General features: G+C 32.8%; 2 protein-coding genes across 5 annotated transcripts in view; one reads left to right on the top strand and one right to left on the bottom strand.

The window, feature by feature from the left end:
* Window positions 1-11,898: 11,898 nt before the first annotated feature.
* Window positions 11,899-15,861, top strand: LOC116349135. Its single transcript, XM_031780415.1, has 3 exons — window positions 11,899-12,028; window positions 14,541-15,154; window positions 15,243-15,861. Exons 2-3 carry the CDS (start codon window positions 14,599-14,601, stop codon window positions 15,323-15,325), a joined length of 639 nt encoding a protein of 212 aa, XP_031636275.1. The 5' UTR covers window positions 11,899-12,028; window positions 14,541-14,598; the 3' UTR covers window positions 15,326-15,861.
* A 776-nt stretch (window positions 15,862-16,637) lies between these two features.
* The window catches only part of LOC116349203 (flotillin-2), a 79,185-nt gene continuing 75,482 nt past the window's right edge, over window positions 16,638-20,340 (bottom strand). For all 4 annotated transcript variants that reach the window (XM_031780534.1, XM_031780533.1, XM_031780535.1 and 1 more), the window contains 7 exons: window positions 19,399-19,554; window positions 19,152-19,212; window positions 18,907-19,042; window positions 18,529-18,829; window positions 18,277-18,374; window positions 18,092-18,211; window positions 16,638-18,013 (listed from right to left, as the gene is read on the bottom strand). In XM_031780534.1, coding sequence (XP_031636394.1) covers window positions 17,954-18,013; window positions 18,092-18,211; window positions 18,277-18,374; window positions 18,529-18,829; window positions 18,907-19,042; window positions 19,152-19,212; window positions 19,399-19,554 — 932 coding nt within the window. In that variant the 3' untranslated portion in view covers window positions 16,638-17,953. The remainder of the gene's footprint in view (window positions 18,014-18,091; window positions 18,212-18,276; window positions 18,375-18,528; window positions 18,830-18,906; window positions 19,043-19,151; window positions 19,213-19,398; window positions 19,555-20,340) is intronic.

Raw genomic sequence — 20,340 nt, 5'->3', positions numbered from 1 at the left:
GGGATATTTGTGAGCCATAGATTGGCACTGTTGTCTGAGATAAACCATCCGCCGATTGCAACGTTTCATCGAATGTCGGTAGTACTGGAGATATTTGTGCGCCATCGATTGGCACTGTTGTCTGAGATAAAGCATCCGCCGGTTGCAATGCTTCATCGAGTGTTGGTAGTACCGGGGATATTTGTGAGCCATAGATTGGCACTGTTGTCTCAGATAAAGCATCCGCCGGTTGCAATGTTTCATCGAGTGTTGGTAGTACCGGGGATATTTGTGAGCCATAAATTGGCACTGTTGTCTCAGATAAAGCATCCGCCGATTGCAATGTTTCATCGAGTGTCGGCAGTACTGGAGATATTTGTGCGCCATCGATTGGCACTGTTGTTGCATCATTTGGAATCGCAGATATGGGAGCCGTCGTTATCAAAGGAGATATTTGTGAACCACTGATTGGCGCTGTTGTTGTGAGAAAAAATGTTTCGATGTTTTTAGATTTTTATTATAATTTAATTGATTTTTGTTTTGCTAAAAATCCATATATTTGTAGGGTATTGGTCCAGGAGTGGTGAAAAATGATTGATCATTTTCGGAAGACTTGATTTTTTGCTAAATTTCTTTAGCAACTGTATTATAATTTGAAATTTGGTGCATAAATTCTGTTCTTAAATTGATATGGGGGTTAATTTTGACGCAGGACAATTTTAGTCCACTCAAAGACCAAAAACAAAGCTCGAAAATTACTTTAAACCCTTATAAAGTTATGGATTTACATAAATACCACAAATGCAGACGAATTACTTGATCATTGCAATGTTGTTTTGGAATTTGATGGAATTTTTTTTGTTTGCAATCGCTTAAATTCTGTTATATCTATAATATTATCTTATAAATTAACTTATTAGTGTTAACAAAACTTATAATAATTGAAAATTACCTCCAAATAACAGTGGAATTGGAGCACTCATAACCAACGTAACAGTATTTATTAAAATGAAGGCAATTGATATCATTTTTATTTTGAATTTGAATTGAAATAAAGTAATTCCCTTAATGAACTTATTCACCAATTGTTAATAACTTACTGATATCCATAGTATCCCATAAGCCATTTATACTTTATTGCAGTTGCATCGATCGAACACGTGTTTATACTTTTGTTAAGATGTTGATCAAGGTGTGTAAAATTCAATGTTTTTTTAATATGTATCTTGAAAAAATATATAAAAAACAATTATGATATCGCTGATAATTTTAATATATTTGCATCGAGTGATCATTTCAGTGTCATTGCCATTTAAATACAGTGATGGTTTTTTCCTATCTGAATAGCGCTAGCTATTTGCAGCACCTGTACAGCATTCCTGCCCAGATGCTGAATCGTAGCGGTTGCCGCACGCGCAACACACTTCGTTTGTACCACACAGAGCATATACGTTCGCGTTCGTTCTCTGTTCGACATGCGTTTGTATACTAACTATGGTATTAGTGTATCATACTCTGTGAGCTCACTGGTTACTTAGACTATATGACAATATGTTGTGTGGTACAAAACGCGTGCGGCAACCGCTTCGATTCAGCATCTGGGCAGCAATGCTGTTCAGACGCTGCGAATAGCTAGCGCTATTCAGATAGGAAAAAACCATCACTGTTTAAATATTAAGTCAATACTAACTTAAATATGAAAAGAAAGAATTTTGATCCTGGTGATTGATGCGTAGATATTTTCTTTTTGTTGCTCCGTTATTTCTATTTTTTGTTTTTAATTGATGATAATATAATATCTTCAGTCTGCTTCTGCTTGGCGAATGAATAAACATGGTAAATAACATAAGGCATTAAATAAACAGATAAGAGACAGTTTTATTGGTCTATATTGATTTTACTTATTTTGTTGATTTTAGGTGAAATGCAAATAATGTCATACATGAAAGTCGTTTAAAAAATTTAAAGGCAAAAGAAATATCGAAAAAGAAATAATTGCGTTGTAGAAATTATGTACAAAAGATTTTTATATTATTGTTATAACGTTAATTGATTATATAATGACGTCACAAATAATTCTTATTTTTTAGTTGATTGGTGGTTGGCTGTAAGGTTTGCACAATTAATTTTTTAATAATATGATGGAACATATTTACACTTTGACATTATTAAATTTTAAAATTGAAAACAAAAAAAATCTTCCCTTCAGACATTTACGAAACTGACCATGAAAAAATGCTGCCATGTTTTCAATGAATATTTTCCATTTTAATATCAAAAGTAGTTGAAAACATCTGCTAGGTCATATAATTTGAATTCACATTTGCCGAATGCAAGTCATTCATTTGATTGGTAATGAAAATTGAATCATTTGAATTGGTATAAAAAGGGTGGTGTTACGATTGCTTCATTATAAAGACTCTGGTGGTGGTCTGTTTTGTAATTCTAATAAATAAAGTGGAGAAAATGCAAAAAATTATCGGAGCTCTCGTTGTTGTCTGTGTCGTAGCTATGGCTACTGCCAATGAAAGCGGACAAAATGGGCAAACCGGATCAACGACACAGTATCCTTTTGGACTTTTTGGAAACCTATTACCATTCAACTCGCTTGATACTAATCTATCACAAAACATTGTCGTACAACACGTTTTAGAAGGTGTTATTCAACGAATTGAAGCATTTATTCTTCGAGTTGCCAGCGACCTGAGAATTCAGCTCAACCAAATTGAAAGTCGTCTCGCCAGCCGTATCAGTCAAATTGAGAGTAAAATAACTACTGGACTGGGCAACGGGCAAGATTCCAACATCGGAGCAAACGGAGTAAATAATATTCCCAACAAGGGTGAAAACGGAGTAAATTATCCCAACGGTTTGGCAGGCGCTGGCTCAGGCATATCGATTTCGGATCTTGCAAGATAAGATGCATTTCGAATTTAATTTAGTCAATTTTGAAAAATTTTGTAAAGTGGAAATGAGAATTTATTAGAACATGTACGTATGATTAAATATGTTTAATAAAGATTAAATCTAGCAATATTTTTACTCTTGTATGTTAATGCGAAAAAGCGTAATAAAATTTCAAATAATCTCATTGCCTTTGAAATTGGCGAATTCTGTTGAAAATCCAGTAATAATGGCCACTATTCAGCATATATTTGTAATTAAATGTTATTTATAAGCCAATTTTGTGAAAGCGTAATGAAAGCGTTCTTTGAAAGAGCCGAAAAATGCATTTGAAGTAATTGCAATGAAATCAAAGAGAAATAGATCGTAAGAGTAATCATAAAGGGGGTAAGACTCATTTTTATTGCGCCGACTCCACGAATCTCCCCAGTTAACGGTGGAGCACCACATTTCTCCACTTTTTTTAATCGAAAAGTATGTTTCTCATTGCGTTCGTTCATAGACAAATTAATACATGCGTTCAAATTCAAATGCTATTTTACCTTCATTATCAATAAGCCAATGTTAAAATGGGTCAAATGTATTCGGACTTTGAGCTGGTTTGATTGCGAAAAATAATTGAAATATCATTGTTTGTGTTTGCATTAGTTTAGTTTGTATTTGTTTCCACTCCATTCTGTTTTGTCACAAATGTAACTAATTAACAAATAAGAACAATATCTATAGTTCTACGCATATTGTTGGAGTTAAGAAGTGAAATGAAACACCAGTTAAAAGCAACGCACACAATGTGCAAACAAATTCCCAACTGCATTGGCGATTTTATTGTAACAATGTCTCATTTCATCAAGCAGTATCCATAGATGGTTTCTTTTATCATTGTTTCTTACTTGCCTCATTTCGATCACAGTGGCTTGTGTTAGCTATAGTAGTGAGTTAAATTAAAAATAAAATTGGTTCGTTACATTATAATTGTGATATATTGTGTGTGGGAGTCAAACCACTCAAAACCAACTGTCACTTTTAACCATCTTACTTTTAATTTGGGAAAGTAAATGTTCATTGAGACGGAAAAATATGTCATATTGAATGGCTGACGAATACCAAGTGCCCGAATAATATTGGGGCAACCATTTGGATATAGTGAGTTTTATTAAATATGATTTATTTTACACGAAATACTAGTGGTGCATGATTGCTAATTGAAAATGTGAAAATAGAATAAACGAAATTCGATGATAATAAACCAATCAGTAACCACAGAATTATTTATAGTAGCATGATGCCACCCAAAATGCAAACCTTCCGATGTTGGATTCTGTTTTGTGTATTATTTTAATGTGTAGTGTAGCTCAAACTTTATTGTGAAACTTCAACATATCAAACATATTGCATGTCGTAAATATGCGAATATAGACTGATTCAGATGTGGTATTTGTTGAAAAAAAGATGAATTTTTAAGATCCCAATTCTGTAGTTAAGGTTTTCAATGCCATAAAATATGAAAGTACCGTTTTGATCATCTATCGAAAAGAAAAAACGATATTTTATATCAAAATATTACAAAAGTATCGTTAATAACATAGATTCTGATCAAAATGTTTGAATATGAACCAAAATAGGAGGATTTAATGTCAGTTTTTTTCTAGGGGAGGGAAACCAATGCTAATTTACTTGTTTATTGCTTGAAAAATCTACTAATGCCATAGCTGGGCACAGGGGGGAGTACCCCCTCCTGAGGCATCAAATTTTTGCGTTACCCCTTTACAAAATTCATGATTTTGGATAGAATTTTTCTCAATTTGCTAGGTTTTTTGGATCATAGATGAAATTTTCCTATTTTGCTAGGAGTTTTTGAGAAAATTACCCCCCTCAATCCCCCCCTGAATTTTTCAGTCTGCCCAGCTATGAGTAATGCTAATATTCCTTTACGAAAGTGCTAGTTTTCTAGTTTTTACATGGACTACAAATTTAGTTAATGGTTTCCATCCCCTAGGTTTTTTTGATGCTCAGTATCTCTGCAAAAGCTAAGCAGCGAAATCACTACGCATACATCAGTAATGTGCGAGGAAAATTTTTCAGGGGGGGTTTTTCGAAACCAAAAATTTCTCTAGCAAATCAGACGAATTTTCGTTTTTTTTTTTGGAAGTCACTTTTTGAGGCGAAAATCCCTAGCAAATGGAAAGAATTTTCTCCGCGAAAAACCCAAGCAAATCAAAAAAAAAATCACTCTGAAACAAAAAACCTAGGAAATTGAAAGAATTCTCCTCAATTTTCTACTTTGATGAGCTAAAAAAAAGGTCTTCACTTTTAGAATCAAAAACACTAGCAAATTCGAATAATTTCGCGAAAAAAATTTTTACAATACATGCGCTACTTATCCAAATATGAGCATTCAAATTGCAATGACGGGGTTAGTTTTAGAAACGAAAGACCATAAATTGATCCAAAAAGTGGAAATCAAGCCATCGAACTGATGATTAAATTTTTTGATCACACCTTCAACATCTGCTCAGAATCTATACGAGAATTCATTTTCTAACCTGTAAAAATGTGTTCAAATTCAAAAGAACAATTCCGAATCCATGATAATACATGGGCTTTTGTGTATTTGCAATTAACAAAACTAAGTATTTTTGTTTTGCAATTGAAAATTCCGGCCAATTTGATCCGTACAATAAGTCGGCCATTGCTTCGAAACTCTCCGAAGCCAGTTTCCCAAAGAAACAGAACAAAAATAAATTCGATGAAGCAATTCCAACTAAAAATATCACTGATAAAATGGCGAAATCTGGATGTTTCATTTGCTGAGAAAATAAAAATAAAAAAACAATTCAATAAAAATAATAAACTCATTATCATTGGAAATAATTACCAAATCCAGCTGAAACAGTAGAGAGGACAAAATGATCATGCTGCAAATGAACTGAACCAAAACAAAAGGACTGATTGTTTCAGCTGATTTCAAAAATAGACTGAAAAAAAACATTAAGATAATTTAGTAGTTTTTGATCTTAGAACATTTGTACAAAAAAAAGTGTTGCTTACTCTTTAACCGATATATGAAACTCGATTAAATCGGCAAGTCGTTTTTTATTTGATTGCAAGTCCGTAGTGCTATTGATTTTGTTAAGTAAATGATGAAATATTTTCAAAAATGCACGATGATGCAAACAAAATGAAATAAAGAGCAAAATAATCGATCCGTTTGTAAGGTAATACGTTTCAACGGTAATGAGCGAAAAACACGTTTCTCCAACGTATCCCGATAAAGAAGTTTGATTCCATGGTAAACTAAATGAGATAATTTCAATTATTTTAACAGCAATAAAATATGTTTCAAAAAATCATTCTCACATAAAATTTGAAAGGCGATAAACATTTTCGCCATCAAAATATCCATGCACAATGAATGAAAATAAAATCGAAATCATTGCCAACACAATCACAATTGCACCAAAACCAAACATAACATATTTGAAGTACATTTGCCACATCCATTCGCATTGATTGTTTGTCGGTGTCAAAATTCGTGCCTCATCCACATTTTTATCTAAATTAAAATGATTGCAAATAAATCTTTGTCCGAAAATTTGTGTATTTCAATGGATTTTTACGCTTGTAGTAAATAGTCGACATCATTTTAAGAACTTCAGCAATCTTCTGGCGATGAAGCCATGTAGCAAAAGTCATGTAAGCCATAGATGCATCACCAAAAATGTTGAATAGAGAATTCAACGACTTTTCCATGTTGACTGGCAAGGATTTGATAAAAAATATGACTCCAGCCACAGTAGCACAAGTATGTGCGAGAAAAACGCACAATGTAACAATAGTGTAACACAGTTTATTCCTTTTATTAATCGTTTCATCAATTGGAAACACACAACACCATTTTAATACTTGCTGATTTTTTAACAACGGCTTCATGGTTCTTAATTGGAGAAAAAACTAATCGGGATTACACTTGGATTCGTTCACGATCAAAGAAACAATAGTTGATTGAGTCGACTTGATTTGAAGATATATGGAAATTGACCGATGAATTTTGATTAATATTTATATCATTTTTATGTAATTTATTTTTTATCATTTTTGTATCGGGAACAATTTTTTGTAACAGGTAAAACATGTTTATTTAAATTTTAATAAATATGTTTTCATATTATGTAAATGCATGGATTCAAGTCGGGTACTAAGGAATATTGACATTTACATTGTTTGGTTTTTTTGTACATCCGAATGAAATTAAAGGACACTGGTTGATAACAAAACCACGGCCGCTTCGTCCATTGAGACAAATTAAAAATAGATTACCATAAGCTCCTTTTTGAATTTGTGAATGTTACTTCTTCAAGAGATAAGCAGGCGCTGCTTTGATATTTGACCCATTTTTTGTCATATCAAATATTGTTTTAAGTTTTTTTTTTGTATGTTTATTTTGTATCAAATACAATGAAATGAATGAACAAAGGATAAATCTACTTAATACATAGCTAACCCTATTTGATAATTTCAAACGTGATTCGAAATGTATGTATAGATATTGTTCACTTTTAATTATCCAAATTTTCAATTTAAATTAAAGTCAAATATGCATTTTACTCGCGGAAGTAATTTTAATCAAAATATTATGGGTATAAATCAAGTTTGTCGAAACTAATTCAAAGCTTCATTAAATGGGAGACGCAAATGTAAAGTTTTGCAAGGCATTTCCGAAACGGATTCACCATAGAAACCATGTTGAATGTGTTTCCGGAATAATTAAAACTTTCAACTTAAATGACAGAGCATAGTTTCTGTCGCATTCCGTCGTTACTAATTATCGCGTGGAGTATTCTTTTAATGTAGCATGAACTTTTTTTTAAACTTAAGATCACACTTATTTATCAAAGAATCTTTAGACAAGGTCTGCTTTGCATTTTTATAACACGGACGAACATACATTCTGTTAATATTACTCTTTAACTGTGCATGACTTTCATGTGTCAGTTGTTGTCGTTGAACTTGGTGATGATTTAATTGGAAACCCTCATGCATGATAGTTGCTCAACTTTTCTTTGCTTTTGTCTGCAAATTCATTTTTGAAAAATTGGATTTATATCTGACCTGAAATGGATAAAAGCATATGCGTCTGCTCGAATACATTTCGATAATTCGAATTCTTTTCCTCGAGAGAGAGTCGATAGAGAAAGGGACGAAAGAAATAAAGCGGGAAAGAAAATTCGATTCACTTTAGTTTACCCATATAAATACATCAAAATATGATATTTTTACGAGCTCTAGAATCATAAATATGGATTGGTCATATTGATGAAATCAATGAAAAGGGCATTCATTACTGATTTTGTTTTATTCATGTTTTCTTTCTCCGCAAAATCTTTATAAGAATTCAACAATTGCTTAAGATACATACATTGTTGATGTTTGCTTTGTTCGACCGTTTGGGTGCAATTTTGAATTATGAAGAATCATCATTTCTAATCAAAATAAGATCTGATACTGGCTCGAATGAATGAGTATCATGAATGTTGACTCATTCGAATTGCGTACACGTGAGCCAATTTCAGTTGATGATTGTAAAACCCTGCTAGCAATTTCTATGTACGGTTAAAAGGTTTACTCGAAAAACGGCATCCAATTCGCAGGTATCACGATTGTCAAACAAACATTGTGCACAAATTTGACTCTTTCACATCGAGCCGCCAGGGTACAAAGTACTGAATTTTTGATTTCTGTATCATACATTCCAAATTATGTATATTTTTATTGGAATATTTATATTCAAATTGGGTACAACATTAGCAACAGCGAAATCAACATATTCATAAAATCAAAAGAAGGATTCAAGCAGCAGTGGCAGCAGACATTTTTTATTATGTTATTATTTTTGTTGAAGTTTTTTTCGGGTACGTATCATATCACGCAAAATGTCTATCTGATATCGTAATGTGCAATCTTTTTTGATGTCTCTGCAAAAGCCTTTTTGAAATTAGTTCGCAAATTATACGTCTAATTATCGTCATTCTTTATGACATCCGAACAGATAAAAGGCACAATCGCATCTTATTAGTCCCACACACAATAAGTTTGACACTCGTTTTCACTTTTTTCTAATTACAAATATAAACAAATTCATAACGTTTTATCTGAATAGGTTGATGTCATGTCATTACTAATGCAAACAATCAAATTGCTCTAAATAAATTATAAGAAGATATGCGACAGTGCAGATGTTGCTTCGGCTCGATGATGAAAATAGTAAATGGAGAGATGTAAATGTAAATTGTCTAAAGCTATTTTAGAAATGCATATACAGGGTGGCGCATATAATAGGCTCACTCTTAAGGGGTGAGAATTTTGAAAAACCCTTTGGGGGGTATGTTAGGGGTAAAAAATAGAAAATTTCTATCTGAGCAGAATTTTTAATTTTTCCCCAGGGGGGATGGGGGTGTCCCAAATTTTTCAAAAGTGCATCGGATCAAAAAATAATGTACTACAAAGTTGTTCAGAATGACGAGAGAAATTTTTTAGGAGCCCTGCCCTCCAAGTCCCCCCACCCCTTAAGGGGGTCGGGGGGTCAAAAACCCCCAAGATATGATTTTTTTGACCTCAAACTCCGAAATTCGGAATCAGCATAAAAAATTACCTTAGAATCGATATTTTTCTCATCCACCTTTTTTCACAAATTTTGGACGAAAAAAGTGTAAAATCGACTTTGTTATATTTGAGGGGTCACTTTTGGTCCAAAATTTGTGAAAAAAGGTGGATGAGAAAAATATCGATTCTAAGGTAATTTTTCATGTTGATTCCGAATTTCGGGGTTTGAGGTCAAAAAAATCATATCTTGGGGGTTTTTGACCCCCCGACCCCCTTAAGGGGTGGGGGGACTTGGAGGGCAGGGCTCCTAAAAAATTTCTCTCGTCATTCTGAACAACTTTGTAGTACATTGTTTTTTGATCCGATGCACTTTTGAAAAATTTGGGACACCCCCATCCCCCCTGGGGAAAAATTAAAAATTCTGCTCAGATAGAAATTTTCTATTTTTTACCCCTAACATACCCCCCAAAGGGTTTTTCAAAATTCTCACCCCCTAAGAGTGAGCCTATTATATGCGCCACCCTGTAGAAAATCTAATTGCAAATTCAAATTCAAATTGCTGTGAATTTGGCAACACATTTTAGAAATCAAATTTTGGAATATTTTCGAGAATCAATGATTGAATTGCTTGCATTGCTTGCTTACTGTGCACATTATTCAATGATGAAATTCCACATTCGAATCATCTAATCTTATAATTGAATAAATGACTTGATAAACATTTCCGAATGCATGCCAAACAATGATCTCCGAAGAAATTCTGTTACTATTGCCATAAATCGATCTTTGAGTCTTCATTAAGTTCATTCAAAACAACAACACAAAATAAGCGTGTTTGAAATATTTGATTGAATGATATTTACCAAAATGTGTGGTTGTTTTACTATTAACTTTTTGGATGAAGACCAAATGTTTATTTACTGTTCGGAGAATATGTGCCAAAAATATGGGCGACTACAAATCAGACTCAATGCAATTTCTACCGCGAATTGCAAGAAATTATTGCAGTAAACAAATTTTCAATTTTTCGACTGCAATCAATTTCAATACATGGAAATTCGCCGTATATAACTAAAAACAACGTAAAACATTCCCAACTTTGAATCAAAAGTTTTCTGAACTTTGAATAAAAAAAACTCATGTTGTTCTTTTTGATATCGATAAAGTATGAGTATGTGTATGTGCGCGCAATGCAAAGCAAAGCAGGTTCTCAATCAAATAAAAGCAATAAGTTGTTTATATTTAACAAGACTGAAACAGAATCATGAAATAACTTTCAAAAAGTTGAACAAAAATTGTGCCTTCAAAGATCCTGTATATTTTAAAGAAAACGAGGATGAAAAAATCGTGAAATAAATGCGTTTTCTTTGCCTTCAGAAAAAAATTCCCCGTAACGGTGAACACAGCTAATAGCAATACAAAAGTTATGTCATTCAAAAAATGCAATCTCTCATTATTGCTTTATTATTCGTTTCATATTTTAATATCAGAATAAATCCGATCAACAATTTTAGTTGCATCGTCTTCATATTTGTTTAGATAGTGAATTGCATCATTTCCGCTTTTGCTCGTTCAGTTTTCATTCGCCATGCTTTGAAATGTATTCGGAAAATATCAAAGAAAAATACATTTTGGCAACTATCGAGATAGTATCACTGCCATCGGAATTTATAGAGTATGTAGCAACTTGAAAAAGTTTTAAACAAAAATCATAGTGACTCTCTTCAGGTCTGTATGTTCTCTATCATTTCAAGTAAATGTCTTCTCTGTAAAATTTGTGCCCAGTGTCCTAGTTTTCTAATGTGGAAAAAAACTGCCATCGTATTAAACTTTATCATGCGAGCAAGACGAACGAAAGCGATTGTTTATCACAAAGTCACCATGAGAACAAGTGACATTTTCAATTGCAATTTTTCCCCATTTCTTTTTTCATCTCTAAATCGCTTGTTACTCCATTTTTATCAAAAACAAACGTAACTTTATCCATTTTTTGACGAAAAGAAATGAAATGGCACTCTTTTTCTCATTTCTCATGTTGTTTGCTCCAAATCTGTTTATATTTTTCATATTTGCTTATTTGTGTGTTTGTGTGCGTATTTGTGTGTCAAGCTGTTATTGTGATGTATTGGTATGCATCATACTTTTAGCAGTGCTGTGTTTCACTGGATATTGTTAAAGTGTGTTTCGTTATTTTTCCCATTGCAAAGAATCAACAAGAAGAGCGAGAACCAACGATACGACGCCGGTTGTGTATTTTGTTTCCTCTTTTCGTGCACACTCAAACTCTCTCTGTCCTCGTTTGTTTATGTGTTTCAATACCGTGCGGCGTCAGAGCGAAAAGGTTTAAGAACAAAGCAGCAAAGTGTATACTTTGTGTGTGAGAGTGAATAAAACGAAAAGGCGCACAGAAATAACAATGCATAAGCGCGTTGACGTTTAGAGTAATCAAATTTCGGAACTCAGTTGAAAACAGCAATTCACATTTGCAACCAATCAGAAGTTGCACTCTCAAATATCAAAGATCAAACGCGTTCAAACAAAAATCGTAAGTATTTTTTTTTTTGCATTTTAAACTGAACATTTTTCATTTTTTTAAAAATATTTTAACAAACATTTTGTGTTGTGAAAACAATTTGTAAAAAAAACTATTTAAAAGTAAAAGGTAGAGTGTTTGAACAAGCGAAAAACAATATTTCGTCATTGTTCGAAATAATAATACGGTGGAATTGAAAATCCCACCGACCAATTTAAGGTTATATGGAAAATCTTAAAATTTAATCTTTGAAATAATAACCAAAATGCATTGTGTTGAAAATGTTGATAAAATTGTTGATGAAGTTGATTTGAATTCATGACATTTGTATACATTTAGTTAAAATTAAAACTGCATAACATATAGCTTCAAATTTAAGTCGTACACACACCCAACACAATTCGATCGAGAAACTTTGAAATAAATTGATTACGTATTCCGTCACATTTTGATGCAGTTTATATTTATGCTAGACAATTTTCCTCAGTTGTCATTCCATGTGAATGGCAGTCTTTTGTATATAATGTATACAATTTCAAAAGTGTCGCTCTTTCGCCCGAAAACCAAATATCCATGCAATGAAATCTTGATGCGACTGAGATTTGTATTTGTTTGGCCTGATTCGGTTTTCATATGCATTTTATTTGAATTTATCGCATGCAAACTATACCAAATACCCAATAAATTTACACAAACACATTCATGCTTTCGCGTGTAATAAATGTTGAAAGCGTGCACATTGTTGCTTTTTGCTCGAAAACCACTCAATAACATAGTGTGCTGGGTGTATAATGTGTGCAAAGCGTCTCAAAGGAGACAAATAGATTTGAAGTAAATCACGAAATAACATGACTCGAATCACCCGTTCGCAGTGGAAATTAGCATTTGTAGCACACATACACACACACATTTTGGTATGACACAAGAAATAACGGGATGAAGGCTATGTAAGTCAATGCGAAATGGATATCATTCGAACATTTGCAAAACAAAGTGACCGAAATACATATTCGATTGTGTCGATAAATACGAATTATGACATTTAATATGGTTGGTGTGCGTGTTTGTGTCCATTTTAAGTAATCCACATATCAAAATACATGCACTTGATTTGAAATCCATATGAGTTTCCTCGTCCGCAGTATATTTTTGGATGATTCAAAAAGCCATTTCAAAGTGGAAAATGCAAAACTATTTGAAAGGTTGATCAAGGTTTAATATGTGTGAGAGGATTGTTCATATAACCAACAACAACCAATGTAATATATGTCAAGAGCATTTTGTCGAAATAAATGCCACAACATAATCTCTTCGTCATTCGCAGTTGATGCTTGTGCCAACACTAAACCATCATGTTAAAACATGTTCATAATTACTTGATCCAGTGCATCAAAAAACTTATTATTTACCCACTTACCATAATGCATTCGATTAAAGCAATTGCTCACCAATTTAAATATTTAATCAAAATAATTACTCGACCAATATGATGTTCATTCGATTCCATAATAAATGCACGCACTTTTTCTTGCTTTATTTTGATTCCGTGATGTTTGGTGCGAGAAGAGAGGCGCCAATTTCTGACATTTCATTTTCAAAGTCAATTTCTATCGTGCAAATTGGTTTCGGACAAGAAAAAGTGCTAACATATTCTTTTTGATTGTATATGATCATCAACGACTTTTGACATTTAACCATTACGAGTTTGAAAGTGTTTTTTTGCTGTTTTTTCTCGATCCCTTTTTTTGTTGCAAAAAGCATAAAATGCACTGTTAGTAGTCTTAGCTGAGTTTACAAACTATTTTGCTCGTCAATCTGTCATTAATATTCAAAGCGATAGTAATTAAGCGAAAAACTTTTCAACCTTAGCTGAGTGTGAGCCTGACTTGTCGGTTGGTTTGCTGGTGCCACTCGTAAAATATTTAAAAGCATTTTCAATTCCGAGTTTCCATTTTTTTTTATTTCATAGACCGTTATATTGAGTGAGTCGATGCTTATGGTATATCTTTTGAAATGATTTGCTTATGTTTAAGAGTTTCTTTCAGTTTGCTTCATTTACATCGTAATTCAAACAAACTTTTACTCGGCTTTTTATTACAGCAAACTCATTTATTTTGAAGTGAACAATGTTAAAGTGGAGATATGCAAGGCTCTGACAATATATTAATTGATACCTTTTTCGGTTTGTTCTGGCCATTGTCTGGTGGTAAGGCATCAGACATTGTGTTCGATTTTAATATTTAAAATTAATATTCTGTCTCCAGTGTGTCGCTTGAACGAAAGCAAAAGCAAGATTTAGCAACTAATGCCAATTCATTTATCCATCTACATTTTCGCTTAATCTGCACTTTTGCACAAAGTGTTTCATATTATTTTTCTCTTATTCATTTAATTGAAGTCAACGTCTCAACCAATGCGTTCATTCCATGCGGTTCGGCTGAATTTTCGATAGATGGCGCCGACATCACTTGTGTGACTCTATACAAATTGAAATTTCATGTATTTTGTTCTTCTTTTATTTCAGTAACCAGATTCAAAACTATCAACAGAAATTCGGATCAAATCGAATTGCCGATTGAAATATGGAAGCGAATTCAAATAGATCAACAATGACCAAAATTGAATTGCAAAATGCGATTTTCAGAATTTTGAGTGATTTGAAGATCCCAAAAAAAGTTGACGTCACCAAAACTACAACAGACATCATGAAAGAGGTCGATAAATATTGCCGTGATAATTACGCAACAGAAGTCGCATCACCAGAAGCAGGTGAATCCGGAAACATTACACCAAAATCACAGAAATCTGCGCAACCAAGAAAACTCACCAATCGTTTGGATGAAAATGACCCGAATCGCGAAAATGAACCGAAACGCAAAAATCAACCGTCAAAAAGGGTATCACGACAGCTATCATGTTTGTCCAGTTATGGCTTTATTGAACGTCCACCGGTTGCTGGCAAACGTACATCTAGAGCGGTATCACGTTTTGGTGATGTGAATGATGAACCAAAAACACGGCGATCATCATCAACATCAAATCGACAAGGCAAGAAAAAAGACGTTCCTCCAAAAGAGAAGGCGAAAAGTGCCCAGCACAAAGCTACTGCAATTGTTGCACAGCAAAATGAAACATCAAGTGAGTTTGAAAAGACGATATGATTCTTATTAATTTGTCTCTTGATTTGATATGATTTTAATTTTGAAACCATCCAATTTATTTTCAGTGCCGAAACCAAATTTCGTATACAAAAGATTCCAAATGGTTCACTACCCAATGGTTGACGTCAAAGCCGAACCAAGTGCATGAAGACATTCGATGTTTGTAACATCGACAACTCTATTGATCCATTCGGCAATCAACGAAGCAAGAAAATAATAATACATCACGTACACGAGAAATGTGTATCAAGCAATGACAAGTCTTTCATCATTTTTGCAAAAAGAAACATATATAAATATAAGAATACCAATAATGTGACTATTGAAAAAACTGGAAAAATTAAGAATGGAAAATATGTAAAACATCGAATTTCTAAAAAAATATCAAAGATATTTCTATATATAATATTACTCAGTATTACACAACCGATGAGATTAAACACATTTAAATATTCTGAACGACAGCAAGCAATTGTTGATTTTTTCAAGTAAAAAAGAAACAGAATCTCTAAAATAACTTGATCCAATGATTTAGGTTAACATTGAATCAAACAAGTGATAAACAAATGTATTCCAATTTTTAACCAACGGAACGTAATTTTTCTAACTCGTGTTCATTTTTCGTAAAAACATCTGTTAATGCATATTTATTGAATAAATAAAAAATGTCTTCGTTATATGATATATGTACCTTTTTCTATTCTAAAACAACTTTGGCATTAAACCATACAGTCGTTTTAAAACCTGTCGTTTATTAATCCATTTGTTATTGATTGCATATTAACAATTAGTATAAAGCCCGATCAACGACAAATGCATAGTCAAGGTATTGAGAAGAAGTGCTTGCATGGCTTGTTTAAAATAAAACACTGTGTGGTCACATTGAAATTTTTATTCAGATTCTTGTTATTTGTTGTAATTTACACATTTCTTTTTATATTGGACAATTAATTTTATCGCTCAAATGACACGAAACGCTTAAAACAATAGTTCATATCTATCAAGAAAAGAAAAACCAATTAGCACTAGGGAAAAAATCAATTAAAATTTGGTATTTTGACAAATGTGTCACACATTTGTGAATAAGAAAAGAAAAAGTGCGTTTTTTTCATTACCATTAAAATGGTCACTACAAAAGCAATAATTCTAAAAAAAACATAGTTCTATGTCGCGAATGGCATTTTTATTGGTGCTCTTCACATCATGGTTTTTTTTCGACGATTTTTCCCTTTTTTGTTTCATTTTTGTTTTGTTTTCAAATGGAAAAATATTTCTTCACACGTAACTACAATTACATTAAATTTGTTATTTATTATCAAATGATTGTGAGTGAAAGGAGAACAAAAATAATAGCTGGGAAAAAATTTAAATGTTACATTTTTTAAAACTTTTACATTTTTAAGGCAGTTGAAGATTTTTTCGTTCGTCTAAATATTTATTCCCTTTTTATTCATTTTTTCTTTTGTTTTAATTTTGGTGGGCGTACTTCAAGGTGTCGTATTAGAACACATTATTTTCAAATATTTGTTGCCAATTTTTTTTTCGAAATAAAATAATAAATCACTTTTTCATGGGAAATCGAATAGCTTCAAATGAAAACTTAGAAAAGAGAAAATGTGATATTGTGCAACTCTCTGTTATCTAAGATGCATGAGTTGTCATCCTATTCAGCGATTTCTATCTGTTATGCCCTGTGAAAATACTACTTTACTGGATGGAAGTACTGTTTGGTCGCGTATATCAAGACTTTACTACAATTTTTTTTTTTTTGTTTCAAAATCATGAAAACATTTTCATGTTATCCAAAATGGCAGTGATTTAGATGAAAAGATAGAATGGTGGGACAATTAAGAAGAAAAATTAGTATGAATTCTTATGTGAGACACTTTTCTACGAGCATAGTTGTGAAGAAGAATAAGTTTTTTGGCAAAAGTCTTTGATTAATTGTTTTGTTTATTTTTTACAGATGGATATGATCAGATATATAAATGTAAGACAACTATTTATTGAATGAATTTCTAGTCTCAAATGAAATATAAGATATTTTTTGTGTATGTTTCGTTTTGTTTCTGTTACATTGAGGTAGACATTTTGAATAATAATCAGGAATGTTTATAATTCACAAATTGAAGAATCGCTAGTCCCGACCAACTGAATGCGTGTCAACTTTTCATTTATTACGATTTTCTTAATGTGCTCTTGTGACAATCACCAACAAAAAAAAAAAACGAAAATTTTATTCACAAAAATCATAAGTGAGAAAAATAAATATTCCAAAGATGGAACAAAATACGGAAAACATCTAGAAGCTATTGTAGCGCGTGTTAAAGCTCGAAATAGAGTAATTCAAGATAATGAACACCTGAATCACTCAAATCTACAATTTTACTTCAATATACTTTTTTTTTGATGATTACAAATAATATTCATTTTAAAATAGCTTATGCACCCTATTCGCGAACTATGCATACGTCAGAAATTTTTTTCTATTAATTTTATAATGACAAAAAAGAGTGGAAAACAAAAGACATTTGCTGCTGTTGCTAACTGCTTTAAAATAACTTAACAATAGATTTCTTCATTTTTTTCATACTATGCCAGAATAAAAACCAGCTAAATATCTCAAGTATTTTGAATATTTCTCCATCCAACACGTGATTTGTTAGTGGTTTTATTATTGGCATGTTCCAAGTGTTGATCTGTTTTCGTTTGGTTTTCATTTTTTGATTGTTTTAGAATTTGTCGCAATCTAGTGTTGAGAATGCAATATCATTGATTATGCTTTGGCGCCGGGAATTTTTCCTAAGACCTTCGACAAATCAACTCCAGTTAAAGCCTGAAATAAATTATGAAGAATAAAAAAAAATATATAAATTTTATGCCAAAAAATGGAGATAAATTAATTTATACGTACATTGATTGCTGGTGGAAGTTGTCCAACTAAACGGGTAACATCGCCCGTACACTGATCGCTGCCACCGATCAGAACGATTTCTTCTGTCTTGGCCAATGGAGCTGCAATTTCAGCGGCAATCTATGGAATTATGAAAAATGTGTGATTGATGTTTTCAAATGAATCGATTTTCGTGTCGAATTTACCTTTGGTAATGATTCCAATACAATGTTCATAATAGCAGCGTCACCATATTGCTTGTAAACGGTGGCCTTCATGCGCATTTTTTCGGCCTCGGCTTTACCTAAGGGGAGAATCACAAAAGAAAAGAATTAATTGGAAATAATCGAAAAATAATCGACAAATAATCGAAATAATCGCAATAATCGAAAAAGAATCAATAACAATTATTAAATAATAGAAAGGTAATTTTTAAGTGAATTGCCCCTAGTACTTACCCACCAATTCAATAGCCGAAGCTTCGGCCATACCAATTTTTTTGATACGTTCAGCTTCGGCGGTGGCCGATTGAATAGTTTGTGTACGCTTTCCTTCGGCAATCTGTTGCACACGATAGTTTTCAGCATCGGCTGGCAATTTAACCGTTGCCTTAAGTTCACGATCCTTACGCTCAACTTCTTGCGATTCGATTTCAATTTGCTTACGACGTTCAACAATGTCAATTTGGATTTCTTCGTTTCTAATTTTCTGTTTGATTTTAGCTGCTTGTAACTCATACGCAAGTTGCGATTCGGCTTTCTGCATACATACACACACAAAAATCAAATCATTATTGAAATTTTCTTCAATCTTTAAAAATCAATGAACATTCTTACCGCAGTATTGATTTCTTGATCAAAGTGTGCCTTTTGTAATTTAAACATGCGAGAATTGTCTTCAATCTTTGTATCGGTCGAGTATTTTACGTCCATAGCACTCTTTTCACATTCGGCTTCACGAATACCGGCATCACTATTTGTTTGTTTGGTAAAATGAGAAAAACGTTAATTTCATCGCATGAATAAAAAAGTTGAAATTACAAATGAAGAAAAAAAGGTGATCAAAAATGTATGAAACGTACCGATTGGCTTCAGCAACACCAGTATCAGCATCACGCTTAACGCTGGCCGTTTGTGCCTTACCTAAGGGGAGAATCACAAAAGAAAAGAATTAATTGGAAATAATCGATAAGTAATCGACAAATAATCGAAAAATAATCGACAAATAATCGAAATAATCGAAAATAATCGCAATAATCGAAAAAGAATCAATAACAATTATTAAATAATAGAAAGGTAATTTTTAAGTGAATTGCCCCTAGGCCTTACCCAACGATGCCAAGTACTGGACATCATCGTAAACGTCTTTGATTGTAAATGAAAGAATCTCGATGCCCATGCGACCGACATCAGGGGCTGCTACTTCGCGTACCAATGCAGCGAATTGGTCGCGGTCTTTGTAAACCTCTTCGACTGTAAGAGTTCCTGTTTTGGGTGAAAAAATATTTGATCAGATGGATGTTATAAACAAAACCCAGCCATATGATGTAATATTCAAAAGGGAACCACCGCAGATTATCTCATTCAATATGCAGATGGTGATTTAAAATTGTTTTTCGTTGAATGTCGGTAGGAAGCGTATCGTTCAACACTGACATTGAATACACAAGATGAACGAACACAAAATGTAACGCATTTCATGTCAATGGCTTTATAAATTATTTGCTTAAGAGCTTTTATTTTATGTACAGAGTGTGTGGCATTGTAGTCGGTTCTATTTATCGGATAAATCGGTTTGTATGCAAGTATTTCTTCGACGATATGTGTATGCGAACCAGCTAATCAAACTTTAAACATACATAAATTCAATGTAATAAGAAAACACCTAGGAAAATACATTGAACGACAATTTGATATGAATAAAACAGTGAACCGACCAACACCCGCGTCCAATGCCAAAAACAATAAATATGACATTTGCATTTAAATTTGAGGATAGCACGTCGCGAGTGAGACCGTGCGTTACATGCTTTGAACATCATACATTTTATCAAAACATCCTAATTACGTTCACATTTGCCAACGTAATAGTGCCATTTTTATGTGCACGGTGAATGAACCTGACTTTTGTGCATAACCTTTGACTGTCTCGTGCACGACGGTAAGTCTCTTTGGGGCACACAGATAGGAATCAACACAAATGCAAGACAATTTGTAGCAAAATATTTTATTTGACCTTCGCACGAGCGTATTGTACATTTGCTTGTTGTT

This window comes from Contarinia nasturtii, unplaced genomic scaffold (genome assembly GCF_009176525.2).
Source record: "Contarinia nasturtii isolate CC-2019 unplaced genomic scaffold, AAFC_CNas_1.1 Cnas_scaffold_2806, whole genome shotgun sequence".
Lineage (NCBI taxonomy): Eukaryota > Metazoa > Arthropoda > Insecta > Diptera > Cecidomyiidae > Contarinia > Contarinia nasturtii.
Note: the sequence above shows the minus strand (reverse complement) of the source record. Positions and strands in the feature narration are given on the sequence as shown.

Coding starts and splice junctions, on each gene's coding strand:
- LOC116349135 (XM_031780415.1), top strand. CDS start 14,599: ATGGAAGCGAATTCAAATAGATCAACAATGACCAAAATTGAATTGCAA. Junction 15,155..15,242: donor ACAGCAAAATGAAACATCAA/GTGAGTTTGAAA, acceptor ATTTATTTTCAG/TGCCGAAACCAAATTTCGTA.